This window comes from Manacus candei, unplaced genomic scaffold (assembly GCF_025592945.1).
Source record: "Manacus candei isolate 608988 ecotype Guabito, Panama unplaced genomic scaffold, ASM2559294v1 h1tg000057l, whole genome shotgun sequence".
Lineage (NCBI taxonomy): Eukaryota > Metazoa > Chordata > Aves > Passeriformes > Pipridae > Manacus > Manacus candei.
The window spans coordinates 2,346,555-2,373,999 of NW_026138105.1; the positions used below are offsets into that span (position 1 = coordinate 2,346,555).

Here is a 27,445-nt window from a genome sequence, read left to right on the forward strand (position 1 = left end):
CGCAGCCCAGCCCCGCCTCACGCAGGCGGCACCGCCTCTACTTAAAGCGGGTGCGGGGCCGCCTCCTTCTCCTCCTCCTGCCGCCGCCGGGCCCCGCAGCTCCACCATGTCGGACCGGCTGCCCTACAAAGTGGGTGAGTGCGAGCCCCGGGCCGGCCCCGCGCGGCTCCCCCGGGCCGGGCCGGGGAACGCGGCCTCTGCGGCCGCGGCCGGCGGGTCCTGCCCGCGGGGGAGCCGGGCCCGAGCCCCCCCTGCGCTGGGGCAGCGGCCGCGGGGAAGGGGCGGCTCGGGGGTGCCCGGAGGGGTTTCCCCCGCCGTGGTGCCGCTCTCCTGCCCCGCAGCCCCGGCCCTGCCCCGCCGCCGGAGCCCCTGGCGGGAACGGGCTTTGCTGCGAATGCGAAAGTGTTTCCCGGCCCGGGACCTGTGATTCACGTGCCCTGGAGGTTTTGGCGGGTGTTTTTTGTGGAGCTGAGACTCACAAAGAACCGCGATTTTTATAAAAAATCGGGTGTTCCTTGGAGGCTGAATTCAGAGAGAAGAACGTTCGTCTCTAAGGCTCAGATTCATAAATAATTTACCCTGGAGGCTCTGAACCCAAAATACTGCGGGATATTTTTTTAAGCAGCCCTGGTAAAGCTGCCGAGCCCTTAAAGGGGTAAGATCAACCTCCTCTTGATGTGTTTGTTTCCATGGTCCTTCCATTGCCTGTTTTCAGGCACTTCTCAGACCCTGGTTGTTGTACAGTCAGCTCTAACACGTGCAATAGCTTCAGTGGCCCCAGGCTTCATCCTGCAGCAAAATGCAGTTAGCCTGTCTGTGTTGAACCCGCCAGTCTGACTCGGAGTCCTGGTGTTCTCCAGTGCTTTAAACGGCCCCTGTTCACGAGGTAGGTGAAAGAAAAGCGTCTGACCATGATCTAAGTGGAATCTTCTGAAATCTCTGAAAGAGCACACTGAGTAAGAGGGACAGTGGGTTGATGCACGTGGGCATTACCTGTCTGACCCCTGTGTTTTTAAAGCTGGGGTCAGACATGGTGAGTGCAGTAACCTGTTAGAAGCCTCTCTTCATATTTTTGCTGAATTTCTACCTTTGTAAAAAACAAAGATCTGTAGTAGAAGACTGGTAACTAAGGTAGTAACGTAGCCTTAAAATAATTTCTGTGCATCCGAGGGGGTAGGACCTGCAGCTTTGCTTTGAGGAGGGTGAAGGTTCCCCCGGGAACCACAGCTCCTGGTGCATTCTCAGGGAGCCTTCTGCCATACAGGCAGCCCCTCCCCACATGCAGGTCATTACTGTGGAAGTCGTTCCTCTATAGGAAGTGTTGGACACTTGGGCAGTGTCTTTAAGTGCTCAAGGCTGTGGCTTACTGAATTAATGGGCCTCAGGATGTCTGTGCACTAGATCACAGCTGATTAATATGCTCATGCAGTGTGCTTTTTCCCAGAGGGGCTCTTAGCTTTGGTCTAAACTCATTTGAAAGCCTTTAACAATAGTAGAAAAGGAGGGAGTGGCTGCAATAGGGTCTAGTTTCCCCCGGCTCTGCCTCCCAGCTGTTGCAGCCAGTGCCTCCCCACAAGTGTGTGAAGGGATCCCAAGGTCTCAGCTATTTAAACTCTGACAGCTGTCCTGCTTCTCTCGCAGCTGACATCAGCCTTGCAGACTGGGGTCGCAAGGCCATCGAGATTGCAGAGAATGAGATGCCAGGGCTGATGAAGATGAGGGAGATGTACTCTGGGTCCCGGCCCCTGAAGGGCGCCCGCATCGCCGGCTGCCTCCACATGACGGTGCAGACAGCAGTGCTCATCGAGACCCTCATCGCCCTGGGGGCTGAGGTAAAGTGCTGAGCTTCCCCTTCAGCTGCTGGGTGATGCCCTGCTGGGGTCACTGCTCCTGCTTCTATAACACCTTTGGGAATCCTGGCTGTGCTTTTTTGGAAGAGGCTGCAATCTCCCAGTGGATGGATTATGTCTTTTCTCCTTAAGCACACAGTGTGTGTACTCTGTGCATCTCTGGGGTGTGGTGCCCCCCTGGACAAGCAGGACCTCTGAGTGCCTGTTTTGGGCTGGGTGGGTGGGTGGCTGCAGCAGCTCCATCAGCAGTGTGTGCAGTGCCCCAGGCAGTGCCCACAGTGCTCCCACACAGCCCTGCTGTGCTGGGGCATGCAGTGCTGCTGCTGGCGTGAGCCACTGCCCCCACCACAGATTAGCCTGTATTAAGAACCACACTGTGCCCTGGTAAAGTCAGCAGAATTTAATGAAGCTCTCTGAGAGCTCATGCTGCCCTTGAGCTGTGCAGGAAAACAACAGGGATGCAGTGTGGCTCAGGGATTGAGGGCTGGGGACTCACTGACTTTGAATTTGGTGCACATGTGACTCTGCACCAGTTACTCTGGTCCATATTGAAGCCATTTACAGATGTGTCCCATGCCTGACTTGCTGAATGAAGTCCAGACCTCACGGCTGAGTGTTCACTGTACAGGGCTGAAGAGAGCCAGGCATCTGAGCACTGCTTGTGTGCTGAGCAGGGAGCTGGCTGGAACTCTGATGGATTGTTAAGTTTGTGTGTGATCTGAAATTCCTTCTTCCTGAACTCAGGCTGCCCAGATGTTCCCATCCCTCCTTGGGAATGGTCCAGAACTGAGCAGTGTCAATGCTGATTGAAAGGCACTGGGAGAAGAGGAAGTTTCCTCTGTAGCACCTGTGGCATTGCCTCAAAAAGAGGAGGAAGCAGTAGGTGTGGACACTTTGCCAGGTCAGCCAAGCTGCTGTGCAGGTGTTCCTCAGCCTGGTCAGAGCTGTTCCATGGTTGCAAGTAGTGCAGTGCTGAAGGGGAGCTTTGTGGAGATACAGTCTTGGCTTTGTTCCAGCCACTCTGTGTATGAAATTCTTGTCCTTCCACAGGATTTGAAAGAGAGCAGTAGCCACTGAAATTTGGGAAGCTCCTTGCTGCTCCTGTTGGTTGCTCTGTCCCAGCATGGCTGACCTAGGCAGCTGTGTGCTTAGTTCAGCATTGCCAAGCTGCTTTAGTCTGAGCACAACCCCAAATCAATGTCCTCCCTGCAAGGAGGTGCCTGTAAAGATTTGGTTCCTCTCAGCATGTTGTGGTTGTGCCTTTTAAGGTGTGTGGTGCTGTGTTAGCTCCTTGTTGTGATGCTCTGTATTCATTTAGGCTTTGACTCGAGTTAGGATTCAGCCCTGGTTCATGTATTCTACCAGAACTGTGATGCCAGGGAGGGAGGAATGAAGCTGATGAAATCATCCCCTCTGTAGTGAGGATGTAGCTCACTGCAGCACAGAAACCTTGGTGTTGCTTTTTTGGCTGGGTTAACAAAGACAGAATAAATAATCTGTGCCTCGAGAGTGTAAGTTCTAAATTTATAATAAAAATGCATCCTCTTCATAACCAGTGGCTCCGAGCCCATCAAGTGTGCCAGTTATTCAAGGATCTGTGTCACAAGCTGGTGTTACAGATCTGGGAGTGCAGAGTTGAAGTGGCCTGTATCTTTATCAAGCTTGAAGTGTAACACTGTATAGGTATTCTGTATACTTTGAATGTCCTGATGCCTCCTGATGCCATCTGTATTGATATGGGGGGAGCTTACAAAAACCCAGGTGAGGAGATGCAGTGCTTAAGGTCATGGTTTCAGTTTTCCTGTGCTCTTTCCTGGTGTGTTTTCACTGGCAGGTGTTGGTTGTGTAGGCTCAGATGAGGTGGGTCCTACTGCAGCCCTTACTTTGAAATGTCACTGCTTGATGAGGTGGGGTGTGTATCTGCAAACAGGCTGAAGGATTGTGCCATATTGCCCCCTCTCCTCAAGGTCTGCAGCCAATGAACATGAAATACCTGCCAGTCAGCCCTGTGGGGAGCAGAGTGGGAAGTGTCTGTGGCTCTGGGATGTGGTGGTTGGAGCTGCAGTAGGTGTGCAGATCCTTTTCAGTGCAATTCAGCACATGCTGTTGCTTTTCCAGGTGCCTGAGCCTAGTTATGAAATCTGTGGAATACACTTAGCTCAGCTGGAAAAGCTTCCATGACTGGAGCACAGAGTGGGAGGTGGGTGAGCATAACCTTGGAGAATGCCTGTTGATTGAGTGTAGTGTTTCAGCTGCATTTCTGACTGTTGTCAGTGCCAGCAGGTGTGTTGCTGCATGTCCATGTTCCTCAGTGGACACTTGCTATGGGGCTGTTCTGAAAATCTGACCTTTAGTGACCAAAACTTTCCAAACCCACCCTGCTGTGCACTCCTGAAGATCTATAGCTGAAGTATGCTCTGGCTGTCTGGGAGAAGCACTCATGAGCAAGGAGATGGCTGAATAAGTGGCACAGCTAAAGCTCCCTTACGTTCTCTCCCAGAGTGACGTTATTTTCCCTGGCTCAGTCACACACTTAGTTTTCACCTTAATTTCGCAGAGCTACTGAGAAAGGCAGGAATCTGCACTAATTTCTTTCTGCTCTTGCTCCCTTTCTAACTCCTGTGTGTGGTAGAGAGTGCCTGATATCTCAGAACTTTGTTCAGCAAACAAAACTTGGGTTGTTTTCCAGGTACAATGGTCAAGCTGCAACATTTTCTCCACGCAGGACCACGCTGCAGCTGCTATTGCAAAAGCTGGTGTCCCTGGTAAGTTATCCATGTTCTAGTTTGGCTCTGAGTTGGACTGTACTGCCTGTTCCTGCTAAATCCAACTGTGTACATATCAAGCTCTTCCAAACAAGCTTCAGGATAGATACAGCCCATCTGAAGCACTGGGGACACTTGATTCAGGCTGTGTTGCATCAGCCTGTGCACAGCACTCCTAACAAAGGCTGTGGCAGTGCCTGCCTGTATCTTACATCTCTAAGCCTGCTCATTAAGATGATTGAACGGGCTGGTGATTAAATAAATGGATTGGTGTGTAGGTGTGTGTAGTTGGAGATGTTTTGTGCTTTCCAGCAAGTTCTATGCTGAACAGGGGCTGGGGAAGGGAAGTGAACTGCCATATGCTCTTCACAGTGCCAGGGGCAATGCCCAAGGTATTTTTAGGCTAGAGCTGGCCCAGCTGTGTTCCTGCCTGGTATCCCTGAAGTGGTGTATCAGGATGCTGCTGTCTTGTTACTGTCACCTTGCCATGAAGAGCAGTTCCTCAGGGATCAGTATAAATACATTAAGCTGTCTGCTGTGTTGCTCAGCTTAAGGACATGAAATCCTCATGGCTGTGTGCTGGGAACTGCAATACCTGAGCCCAGGTGTTGGCAGAGGCTAAATCTGATTTCTGGCAGCCTGGTTCTCTGCTTTAGGAGGTGTCTCTCATTTCTGTTATAATTAACTATTGCCACAAGTCTTTCCTCATCTGTGGTGCATTCTAGGGCAACAAACTGGTCCCTTCATCAGCTCCTTTGGCATTGCCAGCTTCAGGCATTGCCTCTGCCTGCCTCTGGCATGGGATGTCAAAGGGCCAGGGAGCACTCTCTAGGTGTTAGGTTATTGTTTTCCTCACTGCTCTCAAAACCCAAAACTCCACTGAAGAACCTTTTACAGGTGGAGTGTTTGTCTGAGTGTTTGACCTCTGCCCTTGGTGTCCTCATTTTGTGGAACTTGCTCTTTTTGTTAATATTGCACTTCACATCCTGAATTCGAGGCCTTGGGGGAATGCTGGTCCTTTGGATACAATATGAGATAATGATGCACATTTCTTCAGAAAGGGCAGTTGCATGATTGGCTCTTCTTGGCTCCAGGTTAGTTTTCTGTGTAAACAGTGAAAACATGATGATTTAGACAAATGTTGAGGGGTGTAAATAATGTACCTAATATATGTTTGAGTGCCACTGAGGGTCAAGTATAGCACGAAGCTGGTACAAATGCCTGGAAGGACAAATCCTGCTAGACACAACATGCCAGTGGTTGCAGCACCTTGCTGGGGCTGGATGTGCAGAGCAGATGAGGCACCTCAGCTTGGATTTTAGTGCTGTGCTAGAGAATAGAATTTAAACTCAAAGTTGCTGCAGAGTTTATATTCTGCTGCTCAGCTCATGCTCTAGTCTGGTCCCTTTTTTGTGCTGTGCTAGAAACTGCTGTAGTTGTGTTTTCATTTGTCTGTACCAATATGTCCAGTGGCTATTTCTAATTCCTGGTAGCATAGGATGTATTAGAGGAACCAGTGAGGTGTTGTGGATGTGAATCTGCTTTAGTGTAGTTTGCCTTCTCTCTCTTAACCTGGAAGAAGAATGAGAGCAATGAAGTCTCAAAATTTTGACCATGTTTGTGGCCTGGAACAAGAGGCAAAGTGATTTAATCTTTGCTCATTCTGAGATCTTTTTTTTAGTACAAATGTCTTTTCTGGCCTGCAGGCACAGATAATCATCTATCTGTTGGCTGCTACTGAGAGCTGCTGATGAAATGTTTCTTTGGCTGCTTCACTACATGCTGAGTAAGAAACTGGCTAATGGTGTGTTTGTTCCCATGTAGTGTTTGCCTGGAAAGGGGAGACTGACGAGGAATATTTGTGGTGCATCGAGCAGACCCTGTATTTCAAGGATGGGCAGCCCCTCAACATGATCCTGGATGATGGTGGAGATCTTACCAACCTGGTTCATACCAAGTACCCACAGCTCCTGAAAGGTGATTGTGTTTTGTTTTGTCAGGCACAGCTCTGCCTGGGAGGCTGTTTGGGAGTGTTTCTGTAGGAATTCCCTGCTGGTGGAAAAGGGATGGGGGAAGAGGGACAGGCATGTGCAAGCAGGCTGGGAAAATTGCTTACAGCCCAAGACCAGAATCTCTTACCTGCAGGAGCTGTTTCCATCTCTGCTCTGTAGTACATAAGGCCCAGTGACCTGTCCTTTTGACCATCCTTCACTGTGCCCATTGCCTGAGACTGACCAGTGGTTCTGCTGTCTTGCCAAAAGCTTCCTGGAGAAGGGCTGCATTCTATGATTGCTCAGTGTCTGTTTGCAGTTAATATCTTTAACATTAATGCATTTCTTCCCCTTCCTCTTGGTGCAGCTCTGGATGAAGTCATGACAACCTGTAGCCTTTCTTAGAAAGGGAAGTTTTCTACCTTAAATACTATAAGGCATTAATTCACCCAGTTTGACAGTGAAGATGCTGGTGGAGCCAGAGTTGGGACTCTTGCTTTGACTTTCCTTCAGTGCAAGTTAGTAAAACTGAGAACAGGCTGTTGTTGCTGGAACATGTTTATGTAAAAGATTTATGTGAAGGGAATTTGGCATGACCAGGCTGACCTGTGCCTGGCAAGTGTGACAGACTCTCCTTAACCCTGCTGGTGTCCATCCCCTGTGCTGCAGCAAGCCATGGGTGCCCAGTGTTGCTAAAGGCGTCTGGGAGTGAAGAAAATTGGGTGGTGATACAGTGGGGTGTGCTCATGCTCTTGTCTGTAGAGCTGAGGTTACTGTAGAAGCCCCCTGGATCAGCTCTTCTCTGACTCTTGCTCTGCTTTAGGAGGAAGATGTGGGGAAAAAATCTGAAGGGGGCAGGCTGTGGGTAGGGCTGTGTGAGAGGAGGCTGGGGCTCTGCTCCCCATCCATGTGCTCCTGGGGGTAGGAACACCAGGAAGAGGGGAAACTTTCCCTGTGCCAGGCCTCACTTTCTCCTTCATCCTCAGCCTGATGCCACTTGTAATCCAACAGTCAGCATCTTTGTGTTATTTAAACTGTACTGAGAGGTTTTCATTGGTTTTTGCTCAGCCATGCTGGGCTCCTCTCTCTTCCATTGAAGCTCTTGTGCTTCCTGGGTTGCCCCTGTCTGATGTTCATGACCTCTTGCTTTTCTGATGTTTTTGAGCCAAAGAATACCACAACTGATCATGCCTCTCTGTCTTCCTGGCACTGTAAGAGGCCAAAAAAGGCATTTTCTATGTTCCCACTCTGTTTTGCAGGGTTGTTTCCCTGCCATGCCCATGTAGTGCCTGTTGATGTCCCTGTTCCCGGGGGTCCTTGAGCTGAGCTGCTTTCACACTTCCAGCCCTCTTGCTTTCTGCTTCTTTCTCCCCTCCAGCCCTTTGCTCCTTCTTGCTTGTCTTTGTGCTCCTGGTGTGGAAGGGACCAGCATAATATGGTGCAGTAGGGCAATGGCTGCTGAACTGTCTCATATCTTGGCATCCATCTCTATCTGCCTCTGATAAAAACATCCCTACTGTCTGGGTTTACTTCCTAAATTCATAGGAATGGCTCTTCCTCTGGGTTTTCAAAGGGTGTAGGCAGGATGTCATACCAGTCAACATTTCCCTTGCCAAAATGTGTGGCCATCTGCACTGGCTGTAGTTGAAAAGCCTCCTTGAAGCAGTTCAGGAAGTTAAGAGTGATCTCTGTAGAGGGTGACAGACTTGATCTGTTTTACCTACCAGTCCATTGCTCCTTGGAAACAGCAAAACTTCCAGAATGGGACCCACTGAGTAGAGTCTTGATCTCATTTATCTGAGCTCTGTCTTGAGCCCTCTGCTGCAAAGTCTGCTTAAATGGAACTGCGTGGCAGCCATTTTTATGTTATCTTCAAGATGATAGAGGCCAATATATCCTAAGGGCTTGTGGGGATATTTGACCTCTTTGGTGAGAGGTGGAACAAGAGTAACATTAGCAGAGTATGTACAAGTGTGTTGATTTTGAGCACAGGAGACATTTGGGAGTGAGGCAGCTCAAAGTGCCGTTTAAAGGCTGGAAAAATTTTCTGGGCTGATTTCAGAGGGAATTGTCTTCTGTGCTTCAGCTGCTTTTAATTTAAATAGTTGAGTCCTAGTGTGCAAATAACAGTTGCAAGTAGGCCTCCTTCAGCAAGGAGATGTGTTAAATACCTGTGGAGCTGCTCAGCAAGCTTCCCCTGTCCTTAGTGGTGCCTGCTGTTGGAGGGCAGAATGGTCTTTGTACCACTGGCTTATTCCATTCAACTAAATTCCCTTAATAGCAAGATAAATAAAGGTGGGAAGAGAGAAAACTAACACTGAACAAAGGAGAAAATGTGAGCTTTTGCAAGGGAGGTCTCTGGCATCTGTACAAAAGTCCACTGTTGAGAAAGGATGGAGAAGACTGGATCATTTGTGATCCAGTGATTCATGTTTGATTCGTGTTTGCTCAATTCTTAGGTCAGAAGTACAGGGGGGCAAAGCAGGTCTGGGTGCTTAGCAAGGCTTTTCCAGTTTAGTCCAACCTTTTCCTTGCTGAATACCCTCCATTCCCCAATCACTTGAATCCCTCAGGCTTTGAACATGAAAGGTGTAGGCAGCACTTGGAGCAGCTGCAGTGGTTTAGAGCAGCTATAAATGTCACCTGGGGCAGCGTTCAGGTGGCCTTCAGAGAGGGGAAGCTGCTGGCATACAAGATGGGAGGTTTGCTTAGTGCCATTTAAAGGTAGTGTGCTAAGCTCAGGAATGTCATCTGGAGAGCTCTGGAAGGATGAAGAGTGTGTCTTCCAGCTGTACCAGACTAGAAGAGAGAAGGCAGGTCTGAACTGGAGGTTCCTGCCGTGACCTCCCACAGGTTTCCTTCATGAGGGCATGGATGTACTTAATCCAGGCAGTTGGACCACAGCATCAATGCTTTTGGGAGGCTTACTGCAGATGCTCCATTTCACTGTGCATGAGGCAATGTTCTTTAAACTGTCCTGTCCCCTCCAAGGAAGCTCTGACTATGCCAAAACCTGGATGCATTCCCTGGATGCATTCCCACTCAGGGGAGTGGGGTTGTCTGGGGCTCTGTGCTGAGACATGGGTTGGGGATCAGTTGGCCTCATCACAGAATGGTGTGGGTTGGGAGGCACCTTTAAAAGGCCATCTTGTCCAACCCCCCTGCAATGTGCAGGGACACCTTCAGCTCGTGTTGTTCAGATCCCTTGAATGGTCCCAGGGATGGGGCATCCACCAGCTCTCTGAACAACCTGTGCCAGTGTCTCATCACCCTCATTGTAAAAAAAACCACCAAAATGTCTGCCCTGTATCTAGTCTGAATCAACCCTCCTTCAGTTTAAAACCATTCCCCCTTGTCCTGTTGCAACAGGCCCTGCTAAACAGTCTGTCCCCATTTTACATGCCCACTTCAAGTACTGAAAGCCTGTGGTGACATCTCCCTGGAGTCGTCGTCTTCTCCAGGCAAATCCAGCTCTTCCCTTCTAGTGGCATTGGTCTCCTTTCCTTTCTGTGCCACGGAGTGCTGGTGTCTCTGCCTGCTGGGCTGGGGAGCTATGTGGAGGTCTCATGGCTCCCTCTCAGGCTCCACTGAGGCATCTGTCCAAAATCTGGTGTGAAAACCACGTTGAATTGCACCCAGAGGCTTGGCCCGAAGGTGCTCTTGGTTTGTGTTGCTCCCCTGGGCTCGGACCAGCTCACAGCTGGATTTTTTTTATTTTTTTTTTTTTAAACAGAGGGGGGTGGGTTTGGACCAGACTCAGCAGCTGTGTGTGACTGCCCTGGGAGGGGGTGTTGGGCTGGGGGGCTGTGGAGGCACCGCTGGGCTGGGCTGGGACTGGGGAGGGGCAGTGGAGGGCACTGCTGTGCTGGAGATCAGGGACTGAGATAAACTTGGGATTCCCCTTCCCTCCCTTTTGCCCTGCTGCCCCTTACTGGGGGTGCCCTGGGCTCTTGGCAGCTGTTGCCATCCATGACTGTTCCAGCCAAGCAGATGAATCCCAAAGGGTTGGTGCAAAGCACCCTTCCTCCTGCCTTCCCCTTCCTCCTGCCTTCTCCTGGCTGGGAGGCACAGCACCCCTGGGTGCTGGAGGGTGCAGAGGTTTGTGGCTCAGAAACACATCCTCTGGCCTTCCTTGCAAGCCTGTGGTGTTCTTGCAGGGTCCTCAAGGAACCTCCCTGGAGCCTGCAGGCCCCTGGGCTGGCTGACTTCTTTGTCCTCTGGGGGTAGAACCAGCTGCCCAGCTGGAAAGACCAATCACAAAATCCTTTAGGTTGCAAAAGACCTTTAAGATCGAGTCCAGCTGTTCCCCCAGCACTGCCAAACCAGGTGCTAACCCATGTCCCCAAGTACCACATCCGCATGTGATCTTGCTGCCTTTGTCCCTGCCTTGGGGCTGTGCTGGTGCTGTTGCTCCCAGCAGTGATGGCTGTTCTTGTGCTGTTCAGAGAGGGGATTGTCCACTCACCCTGTCCTATAAATTTCTCATGGGTCTTGGTGGGTGGGGAGGTGGTGACACTGGGACACTTCTCCTCTGTGCCCAGAATTAACAAACTACATTAATAATTTGGGGGGATTTTGCTGGGGGGTTGTTGTTGTTAGTTCCCTCTTACTCATCCCTAAACTGATATTGGCTGTTGAGGTGTGTGGGCTGGGCTGTGGGCAAGGAGCTCTGCCAGTGCTGCTGCCTGGTGATCTCAGGCAAGTCCTTTGGCTTCCCTGCTGTTACTTGTGACATTTAAAGGGTAGTACTCACCTTTTTGAAGTACTAGGAGGGCTGTGGATAGAGCGTGGATGAAAAAAAGATGAGTGTAGGAACCGTGAGTAATTACGTGTTATATAGTGAGGGAGATGAATTAAGAAAAATGACATGAAAAGGGACAATATTTGTGTCTGTCTATGTGCACTCACATGACATAGCCTGGGCTGTCACCTGCTTCACCAGTAACAGGACATGAACAGAACAGTTCATGAATGTTGTTTATTTCTTAGAGTTTTTCTATCGAAATGGCTGTAAAATTATTTTCCTGATGAGCATCCTGTCAGTCTTGTTCCATGAGGTCAGTGGGAGAGGGTGTTTGCCTGGAGGGGGCAGTGTCTCCTCTGCAGAGATTCCTGGTATGGGTAGAACTTCATAGGTTTCATAGCTCCTCTTTTCTTGTGAATCTCAATCAGCTCCAGATTAGTGAGTATCCAGATTTGGGGGGTGTTGGCTGTTTAAGCAGAGCTGAAGGAGATGACAACAGGAGGATTAGGAATGGTGAACTGTGTATTTGATTTATTTTTTTTTTTCCAATTGATCCAAGTGCTTTAGTTTTAAGTGTGGTTGTCTGGGTATCATCTCCTTTCAAGCCACTTTCTAGAATGGACTGTGCTGGAAAAACATCACTGAGGTGAACATCTTGTCCTTTCTGCAGAGGATTATTTTGTGAGAAAATAGATTAGAGTGGGGAATCTTTCTGGTTCCTTGATCAAGAGCTGGTCCCTTTCTTTTTTTCCAAAGAGTATTTTGTCCTGCTGTTTTTTAATTGCCTTGTGGAGGAAGAAACTTGAAGCTCCAAACTATTGTTTGAGGTGCAAATTAGGGTTTTCATCTCTTCCCTGCTCCCTGCCAAGGGTTTGTTTAACTTCAGGCCTCTGGAGGATGCTCCCAGCACTGGTATGTGCTGGTTTGCAGCACCATTAACTCCAGCTAAGGTGAATCCTTTTACTCTCCCCACAGGAATCAGAGGTATTTCAGAAGAGACAACCACTGGAGTTCACAACCTGTACAAGATGAAGGCCAATGGGACCCTGAAGGTGCCGGCGATCAACGTTAACGACTCTGTCACCAAGGTGATGCAGATGGAGCCTTCTGCCCTCTTCTGCTCCCTGATCAGCTTGGGGTTGGAATGTTGTCATTCCCATGAAAGTCTTCCTTCTCATCCTGGGTTATTCTTGACCTGGTGCTGAGCAAATTCCCACCATATCCTTGAAGTGAGCCCATGATGTCTCTAGTGGGACGTGCCATTGTAAATGCCCCGTTTTTCAGAACATCAGGGGCTCTTTTGCACATAAGGACATGCATTCTTCTGCTTTTTAATGATGTGAAAACCCCTTTGGGAATCGTGGCTCCTGGGGCACAGTCAGTTCCTGGGGCAAGGAGCCTGTCCCCACTCTTGCATACAGAATTACAGAATGAATTAGGTTGGAAAAGACCTCTGAGATCATCAAGTCCAACCTATGACCCAACACCACCTTGTCAACTAGACCGTGGCACTGAGTGCCGTGTCCAGTCTTTCCTTAAACACCTCCAGGGACAGTGACTCCCCCTCCCTGGGCAGCCCATTCCAATGTCAGGTACCAGCTGGAAAAGAGAGTGGGACCTGCATGAGCTTGTGGCTGGTAAAGGTTGGTTGCTCAGCCTCTGGCTGATCTCTGTGAGCAGCAGTTCCAAGGACAGGGCAGGAGGTGTTTATCCCTTGCTTAGCTTTGTTACTTCTCCCCAGGATAAATCCTGGGGAATCCAGGAGGAGGTGGAGTGCTGTTTGAAGGGTGCTGGTGCTTTTTGGCTGCAGGAGAATTACGGTGGGAATTTCAGGTGTATTTGAGGTTTATGCATCTCAGTGGTTTTCAATCCAGTTGCTGAAACTATTTTGAGTTCCCACATGAACATTTTCCTGTTGGGCCTGGCAGTTCTCATGGGCTGCTTGGCTTGCCTTCCCTGCAGTGCTGTCTGGAGAGCATCTCCTTTCTGCTCACTAAGATGCATCCAACACTTTTATTTCCTAACTAGTAGGCTGGAATCCAGTTGATCTTGGAAGAAACTTGTTTCTTTGACATCCTTTTCACCTAGATTTGTACCTCTTGCATAATAACTAACTATTAGTGTAGATTTGGAAATCCAGATGTTCCTATAAAAGCCTGTTGAGTGGATTTGGGTTGAGCTCACTTTATTCCAGTGCCAAAAAAGTGCTTATTTTCAAGTACTGTTTGGTGTTTATATCGTGCAAGGTTTGTACTAACCACAGTTGCAGACCTCTGGGAGGATGTGCAACTGAGCTGACATTCTGCTCTCCCAGTTTTTGGCAGTTGGTGCCAGGTTCCTGTGCTAGTATTTGGAGAGAGAAGGCAGGCACCAGCCAGCTCTGTTCCTGCCTTCTGCCACTCAAATGTATTTTTTGGGGGGGACAGATGTCTGCATCCAGCATGGGAATGCACAGACACCTGGAAGGCTTGGATTGCAGTCAGTGATGAGGAATCAAATCTGACCATGCTGTTTTCCTCCATAAGAAGGCTTATACTGCAAGGAAGATCTGATAGAGGAGTGGGAAAGAAAATTGCCAGCTGGCACTAGCTTTGGAGTTTGAAGGATCAGCAATACAGATTTTCTGAAATAATAATGGCAGATGTGCCAGTGATAAGACTTAGATACACTGAGTCAGGGACTTCTGGATCTGAGGCATAAGTTGTTTTGCTCTAGTCCTTGGCCAGCTCCTGAGACTGGGAGTGACCTGCTGCTGTTCCTTGCTCAGATAATGTGTTGGAGGAGGAACAGCAATGGTTTTAAATGTGGAGTTTGCATTTATTTTTTATTAGAAAGACTTTACAGTTGTAAGCTGTAGACAGAAGACCAAACTGTAACATCACCTGATGTGGCACCAGCTGCAGGGGGGGGTCCCATTTGAAAGAGCAGTGCCCCTGCTCACAGAGAGCCTCAGAATGGTTGGGGTTGAAGGGACATTAAAGCTCATCTTGTTCCAACCCCCTGCCATGGACAGGGACACGTTCCACTAGACCAGGTCGCTGCCTCTAGGTATTTAATCTTAAGATTACCTATAGCAGACAGTGTTAAGTAAAAAGGATTGGTGCCCTAAGGCTGTAGAAGGCCCAGGCAGGCTTTGAGACCAGAAGTTTCCTGTGAATGGTGAACATTAGTAGCCAGAATTTTAAAAATTCTTGACTTCTGTAACTCTCCAGATAATGAAATCTTTTTGTACAGCTCCTCCTCCTGGTCAAAACAGAAGGCCCAAGGAGAAGGAACATCACAAAAATAGTACAGTGATGTGTGTTTCTGGGTTTAGGAAGGTGTTCAAGTGGTGAAGCAGTGTTTGACATCTGACTTAGCAGGGCAATTTTAATTTGAGAGTCTGGCTGTTAATCTCATGTGATAGTGTTGCAGCAGGAGGATGTTGTGTGATGGGGCATTAGGAGATGCAATCCAGGGGTTCCTGATTGCACTGACCAGTATTGTGAATGGATACTTGCTGGATTTTCCTGAATCTGAGCAATAGTGAGGCCTTGGCAGTGTTCTTTGTCAGCTCTTCACAGGGGAAGATGCAATTTTGATCTTCTTGGGCTGCAGGAACCAGTTTCTTGTGATTTATGTGGGCAGCTTGCTGCTCTGCAGGGTGCATTCTTGCAAAGATAAGGAGATCTGCTGGTGTGTTTTGCCTGCCTGTGGCACTCGGTTCAGTTCACTGTCTGATAAACAACAGCAGAGAACTGGTGAACATCTGGTTAGGGCACTCAGACCTACCTCTGTGTACAAGAATTGCTTGTGCTTTTACTTGATAAATTCAGGTTACCAGTTACAAGTTTCTAACATGTCCAAGCCCTGCTCAGTAGAGAGGATGTATTTGTGAAATGCTTTTTACCTGGGATGTGTCAAAACCTGTGTCTGGTATAACTCCATAGATTGAAACTGGATAAAAAAACCCATCAAACCAGGTTACCTTCTTCCCATCCCTCATGGTGGTTAAAATATTTAGCTGACTCTCAGCCTCCTTGCACGTAAGTCCATTTTCTTTCCGTAAGGAAATTTCACTTGTGTGCCTTTGATCTGTTCTGAAACTGCTCCTTTCTCTTCCTCAGAGCAAGTTTGACAACCTTTATGGCTGCAGAGAGTCCCTCATCGATGGCATCAAGCGTGCTACAGATGTGATGATTGCTGGCAAGGTGGCAGTGGTGGCAGGTTATGGGGACGTGGGCAAGGGCTGTGCCCAGGCCCTGCGGAGCTTCGGGGCCAGAGTCATCATCACCGAGATCGACCCCATCAACGCCCTCCAGGCAGCCATGGAAGGTGAGGGCTGCAGGAGGGGCAAGGATTAGGGCATCTGGTGGGCATCTCTGCACGTGGAGCAATAAATGAGAGCTAGCTGAGAAGGCCTCAGCCCTGCCTCTGCTGAGGTAGAGTTGAATCCATTTTAAGTGCGGGAATTCTTTCCTGGCAGTTAAGGAAGGAGTTTATTACTAGAGGCCTTGGAGATGTGTTTGGAGTTAAGATTCAGACCATAGTGGGGTAAGGCCCCATTTCATAATGCTCTAAGCCTGGTTTTGAGGGGGTTTATTATCCTCAGTTTGGGCAGCTCCAGTGTCCAGTGTGGGATTAGACTTCACTGGAATATCTCCACATTAAAGCATCAGGCCTTCCCCTCAGTAGATGTTTGTGGAGGGCAGTGCCATGCTCTCTGCCTTTCCAGCTGTGCTCGTGGCATGCTCTGGAAGCTGTGCTTCTTCACTTCTGTGGATGCCTCATGTAACTGGCCTTCTTAGTACAGTTTATCCCATTTCTGTTCGTACCTGAGTAGAACACGCAGGTGCTGTGGGTGCACTTTGCTTTGCAAACTTCACCCCTGAATCCAGTCTGTGTGCTGTGCCAGATATCAGCCCTGTGGACATAAGATGCTGAATGTATAGTTCTACAGGTTAGAAGAGGTGAGGGATGGATATTTTCATGACACTTTGGTATTCAGCAAGACAAATATGCCACTACTTTGCATCATCCGTAGATCAGCTGGTTTTGCTCGTAAATAAGACTTTTTACTTGTTCTTTCTCTGTACTTTTCTACTCCTGGGATTGTATCCCACTTGTTAATAAATACTGGTTGTTGGGTAAAGAAATAACTTTTTCTCATCTCAGGTTATGAAGTTACAACCATGGAGGAGGCCTGCAAAGAGGGCAACATCTTTGTCACCACCACAGGCTGCACTGACATTGTGCAGGGCAGGTATGGTCAAGCCACTTGCTTTGGTGAAAGCATACCTGTACAGTTAGATTTGAGGTCTTTTTAATGTAATCATAACATGTCAGGAGTATACTGAGGATGAGCACACAGTCTCACTTCTGGACATCAGAATTTAGCGTGAATTTAGTGAGAAATTGGGCCTTTGGTCTTTCAGTTCTGTTGGATATTGCACCACTGCAATTGTTCCTGTCTTATGGCAGGAGAAACAAGAGGGATAGATAGAGACTTTTGGAGAATGAGAACATCAGGGCTAAATTCTGTGTTAGGTCAGATAAATGTGAACAGAAGAGGAGGCAGGTACAGGTTGAAAGTAGTTCCATCTGTGAGTACACATAACCTTGAAACCATCCTGTTCTCAATGAACTGCTCTGCAGTGTTTTGTTACTGCTTCTTAGATCTCAATTTATAGCCCCAACTCCACACAATCTCCTTCCTTTCTTTGCCATAGGGATTGTATATGTAATGGAAGATCAGATTAGATGGGAGGAGATAAGGCCATTAGTCCCTAGAAATGTAAAACTGCTGGAAACTTCAAAGTCATGGAGAAAATGAGTTCTGTGTAGGAAGGAGAATAACTGCAGGTATTTGTTTTGACCAATTAAACAAAATAGTATTATTTTCCATACTGGGGAAAATATAAGTTATTACATCCTTGGGAAGTGTCCTTCCCTAGAAACCTGAGGTTTTTTTCCAATAGACTTCCCAGACCCACACCTTATGAGAGTCAAATGCAGTCAGTGATCCAGGCACTTGTCCTTGTCCCTGAGCAGAGCTATGGACCAGAGCATCTGCTGCTGGAGGAGGAGGAGGACATGTTTTTTGTGTGTTGACTTCTGATACAACTGTTTTTCTTTTGCAGGCACTTTGAGCAGATGAAGGATGATGCCATAGTGTGTAATATTGGCCATTTTGATGTGGAAGTTGATGCAAAGTGGCTGAATGACAATGCAGTGGAGGCAGTGAATGTTAAACCTCAGGTGAGACAGCCCTTGCCAACCTCTCCTCCTAGAGAGGAGCAGTAGCTGCTCGGTGTCTGGTGCCATCCAGTGCCCAGGTGTTCAGGGTGGTCTCTGGGGAGAGGTGCCTGCTATGGAGGCATCTTTCTCCATGTGCTCCTACTTCCTTGGCAGAAGGAGCCAACCCCTGAGTGGTGATTGTGTAGACAATTAATTGCATTGAGGGAAGTGAGCTTTGCTGTTTGGGGAGTGGTGAGGAGGTAAGCACATGTGCTTGCTTTGATAGCCCTGAGCTCAGCTTCAGAAAGCCAGTTAGGTGATGAATGCAGAGCCGACCATCAGAGACCCTATAAAAGCTTAGAACTGATTGCCCTGTGGCTGATCTGATTTTCCTCTTGGGAAGCTGCTTGCTTGAGCACTGCTCTGCACCAGAACAGTCTTGGTCCTGAGGGGATGTCCTTTGGGATTGTGTCAAGGTTTGAAAATATTCACACCTCTTTGTTTTCAAAGCATTTTTTTTTTTACTTTGGCATTCAAGCCTCAGGAAAGCTTTTCTGGAGCTCTGCCAAACTCAGACTTCTCTTCTGGACTCGGTGGCTTCATTTTGGAAACCTGTGCAGCCCAGAATGTGTGGGCAGAGCAGGGGAGATGTTTTATCCTTGCTCAGCTGGCATTCCCACCATGTGTTTACTTTAAGCTATGGCTGTAGCTACACAAGGAAAACAGGGAGATAAAAATTTCAGCTTTCCAACTGTGTGTCCTAAAGCAGAGAAACAAAACTAAACTAGATCAAAACTGTTTTGTAACACCAGCACTGAGGAGAGACCATCATGTAAAGCAAACCAGGCTTTATCTGACTTGGCATGGGACTTGTGGTGACCTTTTGAAGAGTCAGTGTGCTTGCTGATAGCAGGATTGTGGGACAGGTTTTCTACTTTTTAAAAACCCACACCCAAACTTACCTCTTAGATCTCAATCTACCCTTCCAGTTTTCTTAACTCCCCTGTGGCTTTTTAGCCACCCACATCATACTCTTACTAAGCAGTTCTGAGAGGCTTTTCAGTATCCTGGGACACTCTACATGCCCTCAACCAGGTCTGAAGTTACACCCTCAGGTTCTCACTGTACAAGTTTGTTCTTGCTCATGCCCTTAGTGTGGAGCTGACTGTGCTCAGCAGCTCTTGCCACAGAGGAGCCCACAGGTGCTTTCTGGTAGCTCAAGTTGTTTTAAAACTAAAACTGGGACTGCTTAAAGAAATAAACATGGTTGAATGTTTAATTAGATGTTAATATGGTACCATACATGCACAGAGGCAGTGATCCCTTTTGCTTTATGTACTCTGCATTGAGGAGCCAGTCTGTCCCCCATGGATTGGGTGCAGTGAAGTCCCAGGTACGAAAACTGTAACAAATTTCCAGTTAAAAAAAATTACCATTCAAAAAAAGATGGAATTGGGGTCGAGGTTTTCCATGAGGATTAGTGCTGAAGAAATCCTACCCTGACCCTCTGTTCCAAACTGCTGCTGTCACGAGGAGGTGATCAGTGATGCAGAGGAGATCCCTGCTCACAGCACACAGCTCCCCACATGCTGGGGCTACCACAAGTGTGGTTTGCCTGGAATTCCTTAGCTGAAGTTTGACAAAGGTGCCTCTGCCAGCCCTGGGTGAGCCATCTCTGTCTCTGCTTGATGCACAGGGAGCTGGAGCTGAGAGGATTTACTGGGGAAAATAGCACTGTACCCCTGGGCTCTGGTACTTCTCCCTGCTCACCTACTGCTTCCCACTGGAGATGGGATGTGCCTAGAGGTGAATCTGCTCTTCCCTGGCCATTCCACATGCTTGGAGCTGTTCTGAGGTGAGGGTGGCCTGGACATGTGTACACTGCCCACCCCAGTGAAAGCTGATCCCTGGCTCAGGTTAGTTTTGACTCCTAGCAGTGAATCTGGAGCACTGGTAGCTGGTTTGAGTCTCCAGTTGCACTGTTGCATTTGATGCTGTATTTATTTATAATATTTAATGTTACACTGTGGTAGTGGCATCCCCTTGTGCTCCATTTTGTGTCTGGATTTCTTGTCCCTAAAGACTTCAGACCTGCAAGACAAGGTGGGGAAGCACCTGCTGAGTAGGTGTTACATGAACAAGTTTGTTAAAGAGCTTCATTATTCGGAATTTCCCTTCTCTGTGCCTGGTTGCCATTTTGGCTGGGCAGTTGAGCAGCAGGGGGCTAATACACATCCTAAAACCTTCCTCATTTCAGAAGGGGGGGGAAAGACAGGACTGAGAGGCAAAACGTGACTTTAGGCCCCCAAACTCTGTGCTGGAAACAAGAGGTGTTGAGTAGGAATTTACTGCAACTGCTTCACTCTTCCAGAACATGCTTTAACTTTGGATTTAGAAACAGGCTCCCAGGAGGGAGGTCCTGCAACTTCTGTCCCTCACCCTGTACATGTGTTGAGACCATTGCAATAATTGCTAGAATTGCTTTCACACTGAACTCTGGGAAGGAAATTACTGGTTTGGCCATTGCTCATTTCTCCCTTTTGTTGCTCAGATTCATTAAAGGGCCACTTCCATGGTCACATTGTCCCCAGTCTTTTGAACACCTCAGGGGGAGGTCAGTCTTCTCTTTAAAGTGTAAAATCCTGCACTTATTTTAAGGATAACACGTTTCCATCAGGGTGCTGGGTGAGAAATCCTATATTATGCCAAGTACTAACTCTCTAAATACTCTCATTTTTATCAAGACCTGGCAGCTTCTTTTCTGCATCCTGTAGCAGAATGTAGTACAAGAGCAAAAATCCCTCACTCCTATGGAGACATCTGTGTCTTGATTAGAGGATTAATGCTTGAACTGAGGGTTGTTGGACTTCAGCTGCAGGTTCAGAGTAGCCAAGAACGTGTCCAGCATGGTGGTTTAGGTACCACATGGTCTCCATTTACAAATGGTGATCTGGTGTAAGAGATGTTTAATGCTTGGGACAGAAAAAAACCAACTTATTGTGCCATTTGACTCGTGTTGCTTTTCAAAGGACAGTTAAGGGCTACTCAGCTGTGTTTGGGAATTAGGGACTGACCTGTAGCACAAGCTCAACTCCAGAGGGGAGGAAAGGGTCAAGGTCAGTGAACTTTGGCTCTGTAAATGAATAATTCTTGTTTCATGGAGTGGAGGGGAAGTGCAAAGCAGCCAGCAAGTCCAGAGCAAGCTAAATGCTGATGGGGAAAAGGAGAAGGCGTTGGAATAAGCATGGAGAGGAACTTACTGCTTGGATAACTTCAATTCTACTTCTGTAGCAATTTCTTGGGCTTATGAATCATCCTATTATATACCTGTGTGAGAAATGTGTTTCCACAGTGCTGACTTGAGTCTCTTGTGCCACTACCTCTGTGTAAAGGCATTAATTTGCTTTTTTCTCTCTTACCCTGTACACTGAGTGGTTCCTGTCAGAGGTTGCTGAAGGTATGTGGTCCATGCACAATCCAGCAGCTGTCCAGGGGCAAGTTGTGTGGATATTACATGGATATAAGATTTTGACACCTTTAAACCACCCAATTCAGACTTCAAAAGCGAAATGTGACTTAACTGTTTAACTACCTTGTAGTTGAATCTGTAAATATAATGTTTGGTATAGGTAATATTGTAGCTGTTCTCAGGGGTTTTAGTGTTGTTCTTCCCTCTTCATTTTGTTGATTCCTCCCAGAATCTCCTGATGGCCTTTATGTTATTTTTTTGGGTGGACTGAGCACTGTCACTGGTCCACACTGGAGAATTAGCATCCATAATAACTACAACTGCCCAGGGGGGATCATTCTTACCCTGCCTTGCTGTGTGCTTTTGGGCAGGACTAGTTAAGACTTTTTTGGGGCTGCTGTTTGAAGTGGTTACTGCTGCCTGTGTTGTGCTGAAATCACAGTCTGTTATGTGAACCCAAGGAACAGAAAATAGTGCTTGGGATTGAAGCATAGCTGGGACACAGACCTGCTCTGAAGGCAAAATACCTGTTCTAAAACAATGGGTTTTTATTGATTTGTTCTTGACATCTCTGCTAAAATCCTGCACAAAGATGGTTTTTCAGAAACTGGTGTTGTTACAATTAAAGCTTCATCCCCTGTGGCTTCTGACTTAGAGATCAGAGCTTTAAGGATAAAATTGAAAATGCTGTGTTTAGCTTAATAGTAAATAACTTTTAGTCTCTAAAGTATAAATACAACTGTGAGGAGAGACCCTTTTAAGCCTTTTGCAGCTGCTGTGCTGTGCCAGCAGAAGATAAATGGTCTGAGGCATTAGGTTTTGTCAAAAGTTGGTCTTTGATTATCTTTCAGGTATTTTCAAGTAGTGCTCTGTTTCCAAGTGCTTGGTGTGACATGAGCAATAAATACCAGTTAATACTGAATATTCTTGTGACTTATAGGCTATATTGTTGTTTCATTAATTACTTTAATATTGCAACCCCCTACAGGGTGGAAGCAGGGGGGAGAAGAGCTGTGAGAGGTATAAAGGAGAAGCAGAGTTAACTCCACCGTTGCAGGTGCCTGGTCTGGCCCAGGCAGCTGAGGCACACGTGAAGTGACATGTTTGTGTGGGACTGTCACACAGATGTGCCTCCTTAGCCCACCTGAGACCTGACTGTGTGTGCAGAGTCCTGCAGTCCCCAGGGCAGCCTGGAGAGGACCATGCCTTTGGTCCCCCAAGAGCTAAGGGTGGTACCAGAAGCCAGGATGGCAGTTTATTGTGTGTATTGGCCTTATGGAGGTGGAGGGAGTTCCAGGGGACCTCCAGCAGGGTGAGGGCTCTGCCTCTTCCCCTGGCTGAAATTCGGAGGCTCTGGACTGCTGCATGCAGGTCTTCCTTCTGCCCTGTGTCTCCACCCCAGCTGGCACCACTGGGCACATCTGAACTGGGTTTTACAACTGGCTGGGGCAACACAACGTGGGAAAGCCAGAAGACTTGGATGGCTGGTTAGATACGAAGCCGATGCCAGAACTGACGTGCTGGGAAGTCCAGGAGAGCTCCAGGCTTTGCCAGCACTGCCTGGAATCGAGGGAGGGGTGTCCCAGCTGTAATTCAAGTGTCTTGCAAGCCCAGTGCTGAGCTGTGCTGTGGGAGGGTGGCCCCAGGCCGTGCAGGTCCGTGCTGTGTGTCCTGACAGGGCTCTGCTGTCCCCGCAGGTGGATCGGTACAGGCTGAGGAACGGCCGGCACATCATCCTGCTGGCCGAGGGCCGCCTGGTCAACCTGGGCTGTGCCATGGGCCACCCCAGCTTCGTCATGAGCAACTCCTTCACCAACCAGGTGCTGGCACAGATCGAGCTGTGGACACACAGTGACAAATACGCTGTTGGGGTCCACTTCCTGCCAAAGAAGGTGAGTTGGAACGGCCAGAGGTGCTTGTGAGGAAGCCAAATTCAGATGTGGTCATTCAGATGTGTCTTGTTTGTGCTTGAGCCTGTTTTTCTGCTGAATGTTGTTGTTGCAAGGAGCTTCTGTCGCTCAGAGGATGCTTTGGGCACACTGACTCTGCAGTGGGCTGTGTTTTGGGGCTGACCTGGTGTGCAGAACTGGGACTTGCCTGACCTGTGATAGGAGCACCTAGTCACTTTTTGACTTCTCTGAAGTGCTGGGAAGCCCTGTCTCAGGGTACTCGGAGTTTCTCCCAACCAGCTTGATCCTTCTGATTGTTCCATCTTGTTTCTTCTGCTGATTGTCAGCATTCACATCAAGCCTTCCTGTGCCTGTCCAGCTGCAAAGTGTAGTGGGGCAGAGCTGAAGCTGGAGTGACACTAAATTGCTTTTGCTTGGTTGATAGTCTGGGTCCCATTTGCACCTGAGAGAGCTTATCACAGTCCGGTCCTAAAAGCTTCACAAAATATTCATGACAGATTCCCTCATGTTTCCCTTTAAAGTTATCTCTTTATTCTTTGTTCTTGGAAAAATCTGGATCATATCATAACTCACAAATTCCTTTTAGAAAACTAACCTGGTTTTAATTTTCCAAAAGAAGCCTGAGAATTTGAGATGGTCATGGAAAAAGATGCTAGAGTTAAATCCCACTGCCTTTGGAGTACCACCAGGTGTCAGAGTAGATGTGAAAATACTTTCCATTTGGGAAGTAGAATTTGTATGTTTGGGCTTACTGATTGGGTGTTTGCTGAAGGACTTAAGCTTCCAAGCCCATCCATTAAGGATCAAGCAAAGCATACCAGAAATGCAGTGTAGGAGTGGATCAGCAACCTGACACATAATTTTCTTCAAATGAATAGTTTTGTTGACAGTTTCCTTGAAAATGATTGCCCAGTGTTGCTAATAAAATGTGGCTTCATCCTCTTCCTGAATAACAATTTTTAGTAAGCACACTTGAGCTGGAAGGGAGAGGTGATGTCCAGAGCAGTTAAACACAAAGGTGCATGTTAGTGGAGCATGTGGCAGTGATCTCCTCAGGTTCACAAACTGACACAACACTCTTGACCCTCTGTGCCTCACAGAGGGCTTTGCTCAAAGAATAAAGCAGTTCCCTCATCAGAACCAACAAAGAGCTTTCTCTGATAATTTTCTGGGCTAATGCCTTTCCTTTTTTTTGTGTAGTTGCTTTGAGGTCCAAATGTAAAACTTAAGAATTACCAAGTGCCTTACATTGCACTTTCTTTGACTGCAAGAACATTGCTTTGATCAGCTCCTACAAAATGTGCACACGTTTCTGCAATGTGTGTTCCTGGAAATCAAGGCAAATGGTTGTTTCCATGTTCTTGGCACCAAATCTGTCCTGCTCAGCTTTGGTTTTTAAGGTGAGAATGTCAGCTTACCTTCAATTAAATTTGTGTATATCTTTATCTAAGTCTCAAAGTCTCCAAGCTGAAGCAGCTGTGAAACAACTGGTCTCTGGTGCAGCTTGAAAACCTTATCTGGGAATTGTCCGTGGCTCAGTTCCTTTTCAAGTGGGTGTAAGCTGTCTTAAACTTGCTGGAAATACACCTCTGAGAGCTTCATATGTCAGTCTACTCAACCAGACCCAATTTTTAACCCTCCTTCTGGCAGGATCTGCTAAGCTTAAATAGTTGTTTCCCTTCTAAACACAGTCCTTCCAGTTAGCTTTTCTTTCTTTCATGGTTTTCCCAAATCTGAAGTGGTGGTTGGTGGATTTCATGATGGTTCCCTTCCACATTCTTCAACCACTGCATCTTACACTTCTAATTTTGTCTTGGCCCCCTTTGGCTGTGCAGGCTCTCAACAGATGTTGGCAGTTCCACATTTCCCATTAGGAGCAGGTTGAGCTGCAGTGAACTGTACTCTGAGCAGATGCAGCTTTTTACCTGGTTCACTGCAGTGGGATTACTTCAGAGTACTGACTTGTTACCACAGTCCCTAGGACTAGTTATTGAATCATTTAGGCCATGCTGGTTCCCACAAGCTGAAGGTTTGGCCCTTGATTGCTTTGTTGATTTACTGCCCTTCAGATAGGTTGCCATCTTTCACATCTCTTTAACTGGTATGGGGGAAATACCACCAATCTCTTCCATGCTGCTGGGATTTAAACTTACATCTGTTTCCTTAGCACTGATTGTGTTTTGCAGGAATTACAAATGATCCAGCTTGTCCTCCTGTTGTAACTCAGCAGCACTTGATCCCTACTTGTGCTGTCCTTTGTACCTTTGAAGATCCTCTGTGGCTGTACATCCTCCTCTGACACAGCAGCTCCTTTGCCATCCTGTTGTTTGTTTTCTGACTCTTCTGCTCCTGGAGCACTTACCTGTCTTCTAACTGTACCCATTTCTCAATCTCTTTGAGTTTGCACATCTTCCAGGCACCTCTGGGATAAAGAAGTTTCATCAACATTTCTAACCCTGTGTCCTTCAGGCCACCTTGGCTTTATTCTATATGAAGACAATGCCAACAGATACAAGTATTGCTGAGTTAGTGATTCTGGAATGGATTTCTGATACGTGTGCCCCTAAGGTGGTATATTTGGAAAGGAAATGCATTTTTTTCCAGTATTATTAATACTTTTGTAAGATGATAGTCCATGATGGTGTGTCCATGTGTCTTTGTAGAGGACGCACGACTGGGCCTTTATTATTCTACCAAACTGCATATTCTTATCTCTAAATAGTTGGATCTCTGTTCTTTGCTTGTTGGATGGATGTGAATGTGTGAGATTGAAATGGGCATGATTATATAAAGTTTTGTGTCTCACTTAAGCTTAATTTGATTTCCCTCTAAAGCACAGGGCTCTTGCATGTGAATGCAGTTCTATGCTCAGAGCAGGGATGTTGGCAGGAGACCAGCTGTGTTGTTGAGTCCCCATTAGAGCTGCTGTTGGTTTCCACAGACTCATTTCTCACTGTTGACCTGTTCCTGGACTAATAGGACTGTGTTCCTCTGATGTTCCTGTCCCTGTGTGTTGTTTTGCAGCTGGATGAAGCTGTGGCTGCTGCTCACCTGGACAAGCTGAGTGTGAAGCTGACGAAGCTGAGTGACAAACAGGCCAAGTACCTGGGCTTGTCGAGGGATGGGCCCTTCAAGCCAGACCACTACAGATACTGAGCAGGTGGCACTACCCAAAGACCAAAGTGCAGGGATACAACCTTCCAAAGCTCTCGTGTGTGCTGGGCATCCATCCTCCTCTCAGTGCTGCACAACCCCTTGCCAAGGGAGCTCCAGGGCCTTGGTAGTGGAGGAGGATCACTGACTCCTGCAATTAGAATTGGTCACTTAGGGTCCTATGCACCTTTTATTGGCTTCTGATGTCCCAGTAAGGGGAGCAGGACAGAAGATGGCTAAATGGAAATGTGCTGTCTGGTCATACAGGGGGCTGGCAGCTTTGAACACTCACCACTGCGGTGGGGAACGGTTCCTGCAGGTTGGTGCTTTCTGCCCTGCCCTGCTGCAGTCAGATGGATCCTGTTGGGAGACTGGCAGTGTCAGGCCCCTCTCCACAACTGCCCTAGCTGAAGTGCTTATTATGAAACTGGTTGTTTGGTCTCCCTCCTATAAAATCAACTTAACCTCCTACTCAGAGATTAGAGCTGGAGTTTTCTGCTGGGTTAATTTACTCTCTCAGTTTTGGTCAGAACAAAGACCCTTTTGTACTTCTTCCATACTAACTTGAGGAGGGTGAGGCAAGAGAGACTTCTTTAGCAACCTTCTGGTGTGTGGTGAAGGGCTGAGAAGCCTCTGAGGGGATGGTTGGGTTTAGGGCCCTTGTTGGATCCTCTGCAAACACCAGCAGCACACTGCTCCCACCAACGTGACTTTTCTGAGTTGTCATGTCTGCTGAATCATGTTTGTCACTGACTCAAAGTGCTTTTATTAAAGATCTGACTGTGGCCTGACTTGTTTTGTACAGTGAGATGCTTTGGGGTTTGCCATGGGTTTGTTCACCTTTGTGTGATCCTTAAGCTGCTGAAAACGTTTAATGTGTCCCCCTGGGGTGTCCTCAAGGCAAAAGCCAGTGCTGTGCATCTTGTACTGGAGCTGGGAAAAGCTGCTCCTCAGGTTATTGAAATATTTGCAGGGCTGAATCTTACAGGAAGGTTGCTCTTCCCCTCTGCCCACACAGATTTATCTCCATATATGTCATGGAAGTCCTTTCTTGTCGCTGTCCTCTTCAGGCAACATTGCTCTGTAGGCCACCTCTGTTTCTGGATGTAAGAAGATGAAAGGTTTGGAATGAAGTTACAAAATGTTTGGAGTTCTCAGACTGGTGCCCAAGCCCCGGTGTGATGTCAGTGAGCAATTGAAATGTGGTGTAGAGTGTGAACTGTTGGGAGGAGGAAAAAGGGATGAGCAAACAAGGTGTTGCTCGGTATGCAGCTTTTTTCATTGCGTTGTTTTGCACTGACCTCTAAAAAACACCAATTTCAACTGAATTTGGGTCCCACAGAGCCA

The 27,445-nt window shown here is 47.7% G+C and overlaps 1 protein-coding gene across 1 annotated transcript; it reads left to right on the forward strand.

Annotated features, from left to right (window-relative positions):
• AHCY (adenosylhomocysteinase) lies at nt 1-26,889 on the forward strand. The gene is made up of 10 exons (XM_051802842.1): nt 1-134; nt 1,642-1,832; nt 4,540-4,615; nt 6,440-6,592; nt 12,326-12,438; nt 15,457-15,664; nt 16,505-16,592; nt 17,470-17,587; nt 22,733-22,927; nt 25,970-26,889. Exons 1-10 carry the CDS (start codon nt 107-109, stop codon nt 26,099-26,101), a joined length of 1,302 nt encoding a protein of 433 aa, XP_051658802.1. The 5' UTR covers nt 1-106; the 3' UTR covers nt 26,102-26,889.
• Nucleotides 26,890-27,445: the final 556 nt, after the last annotated feature.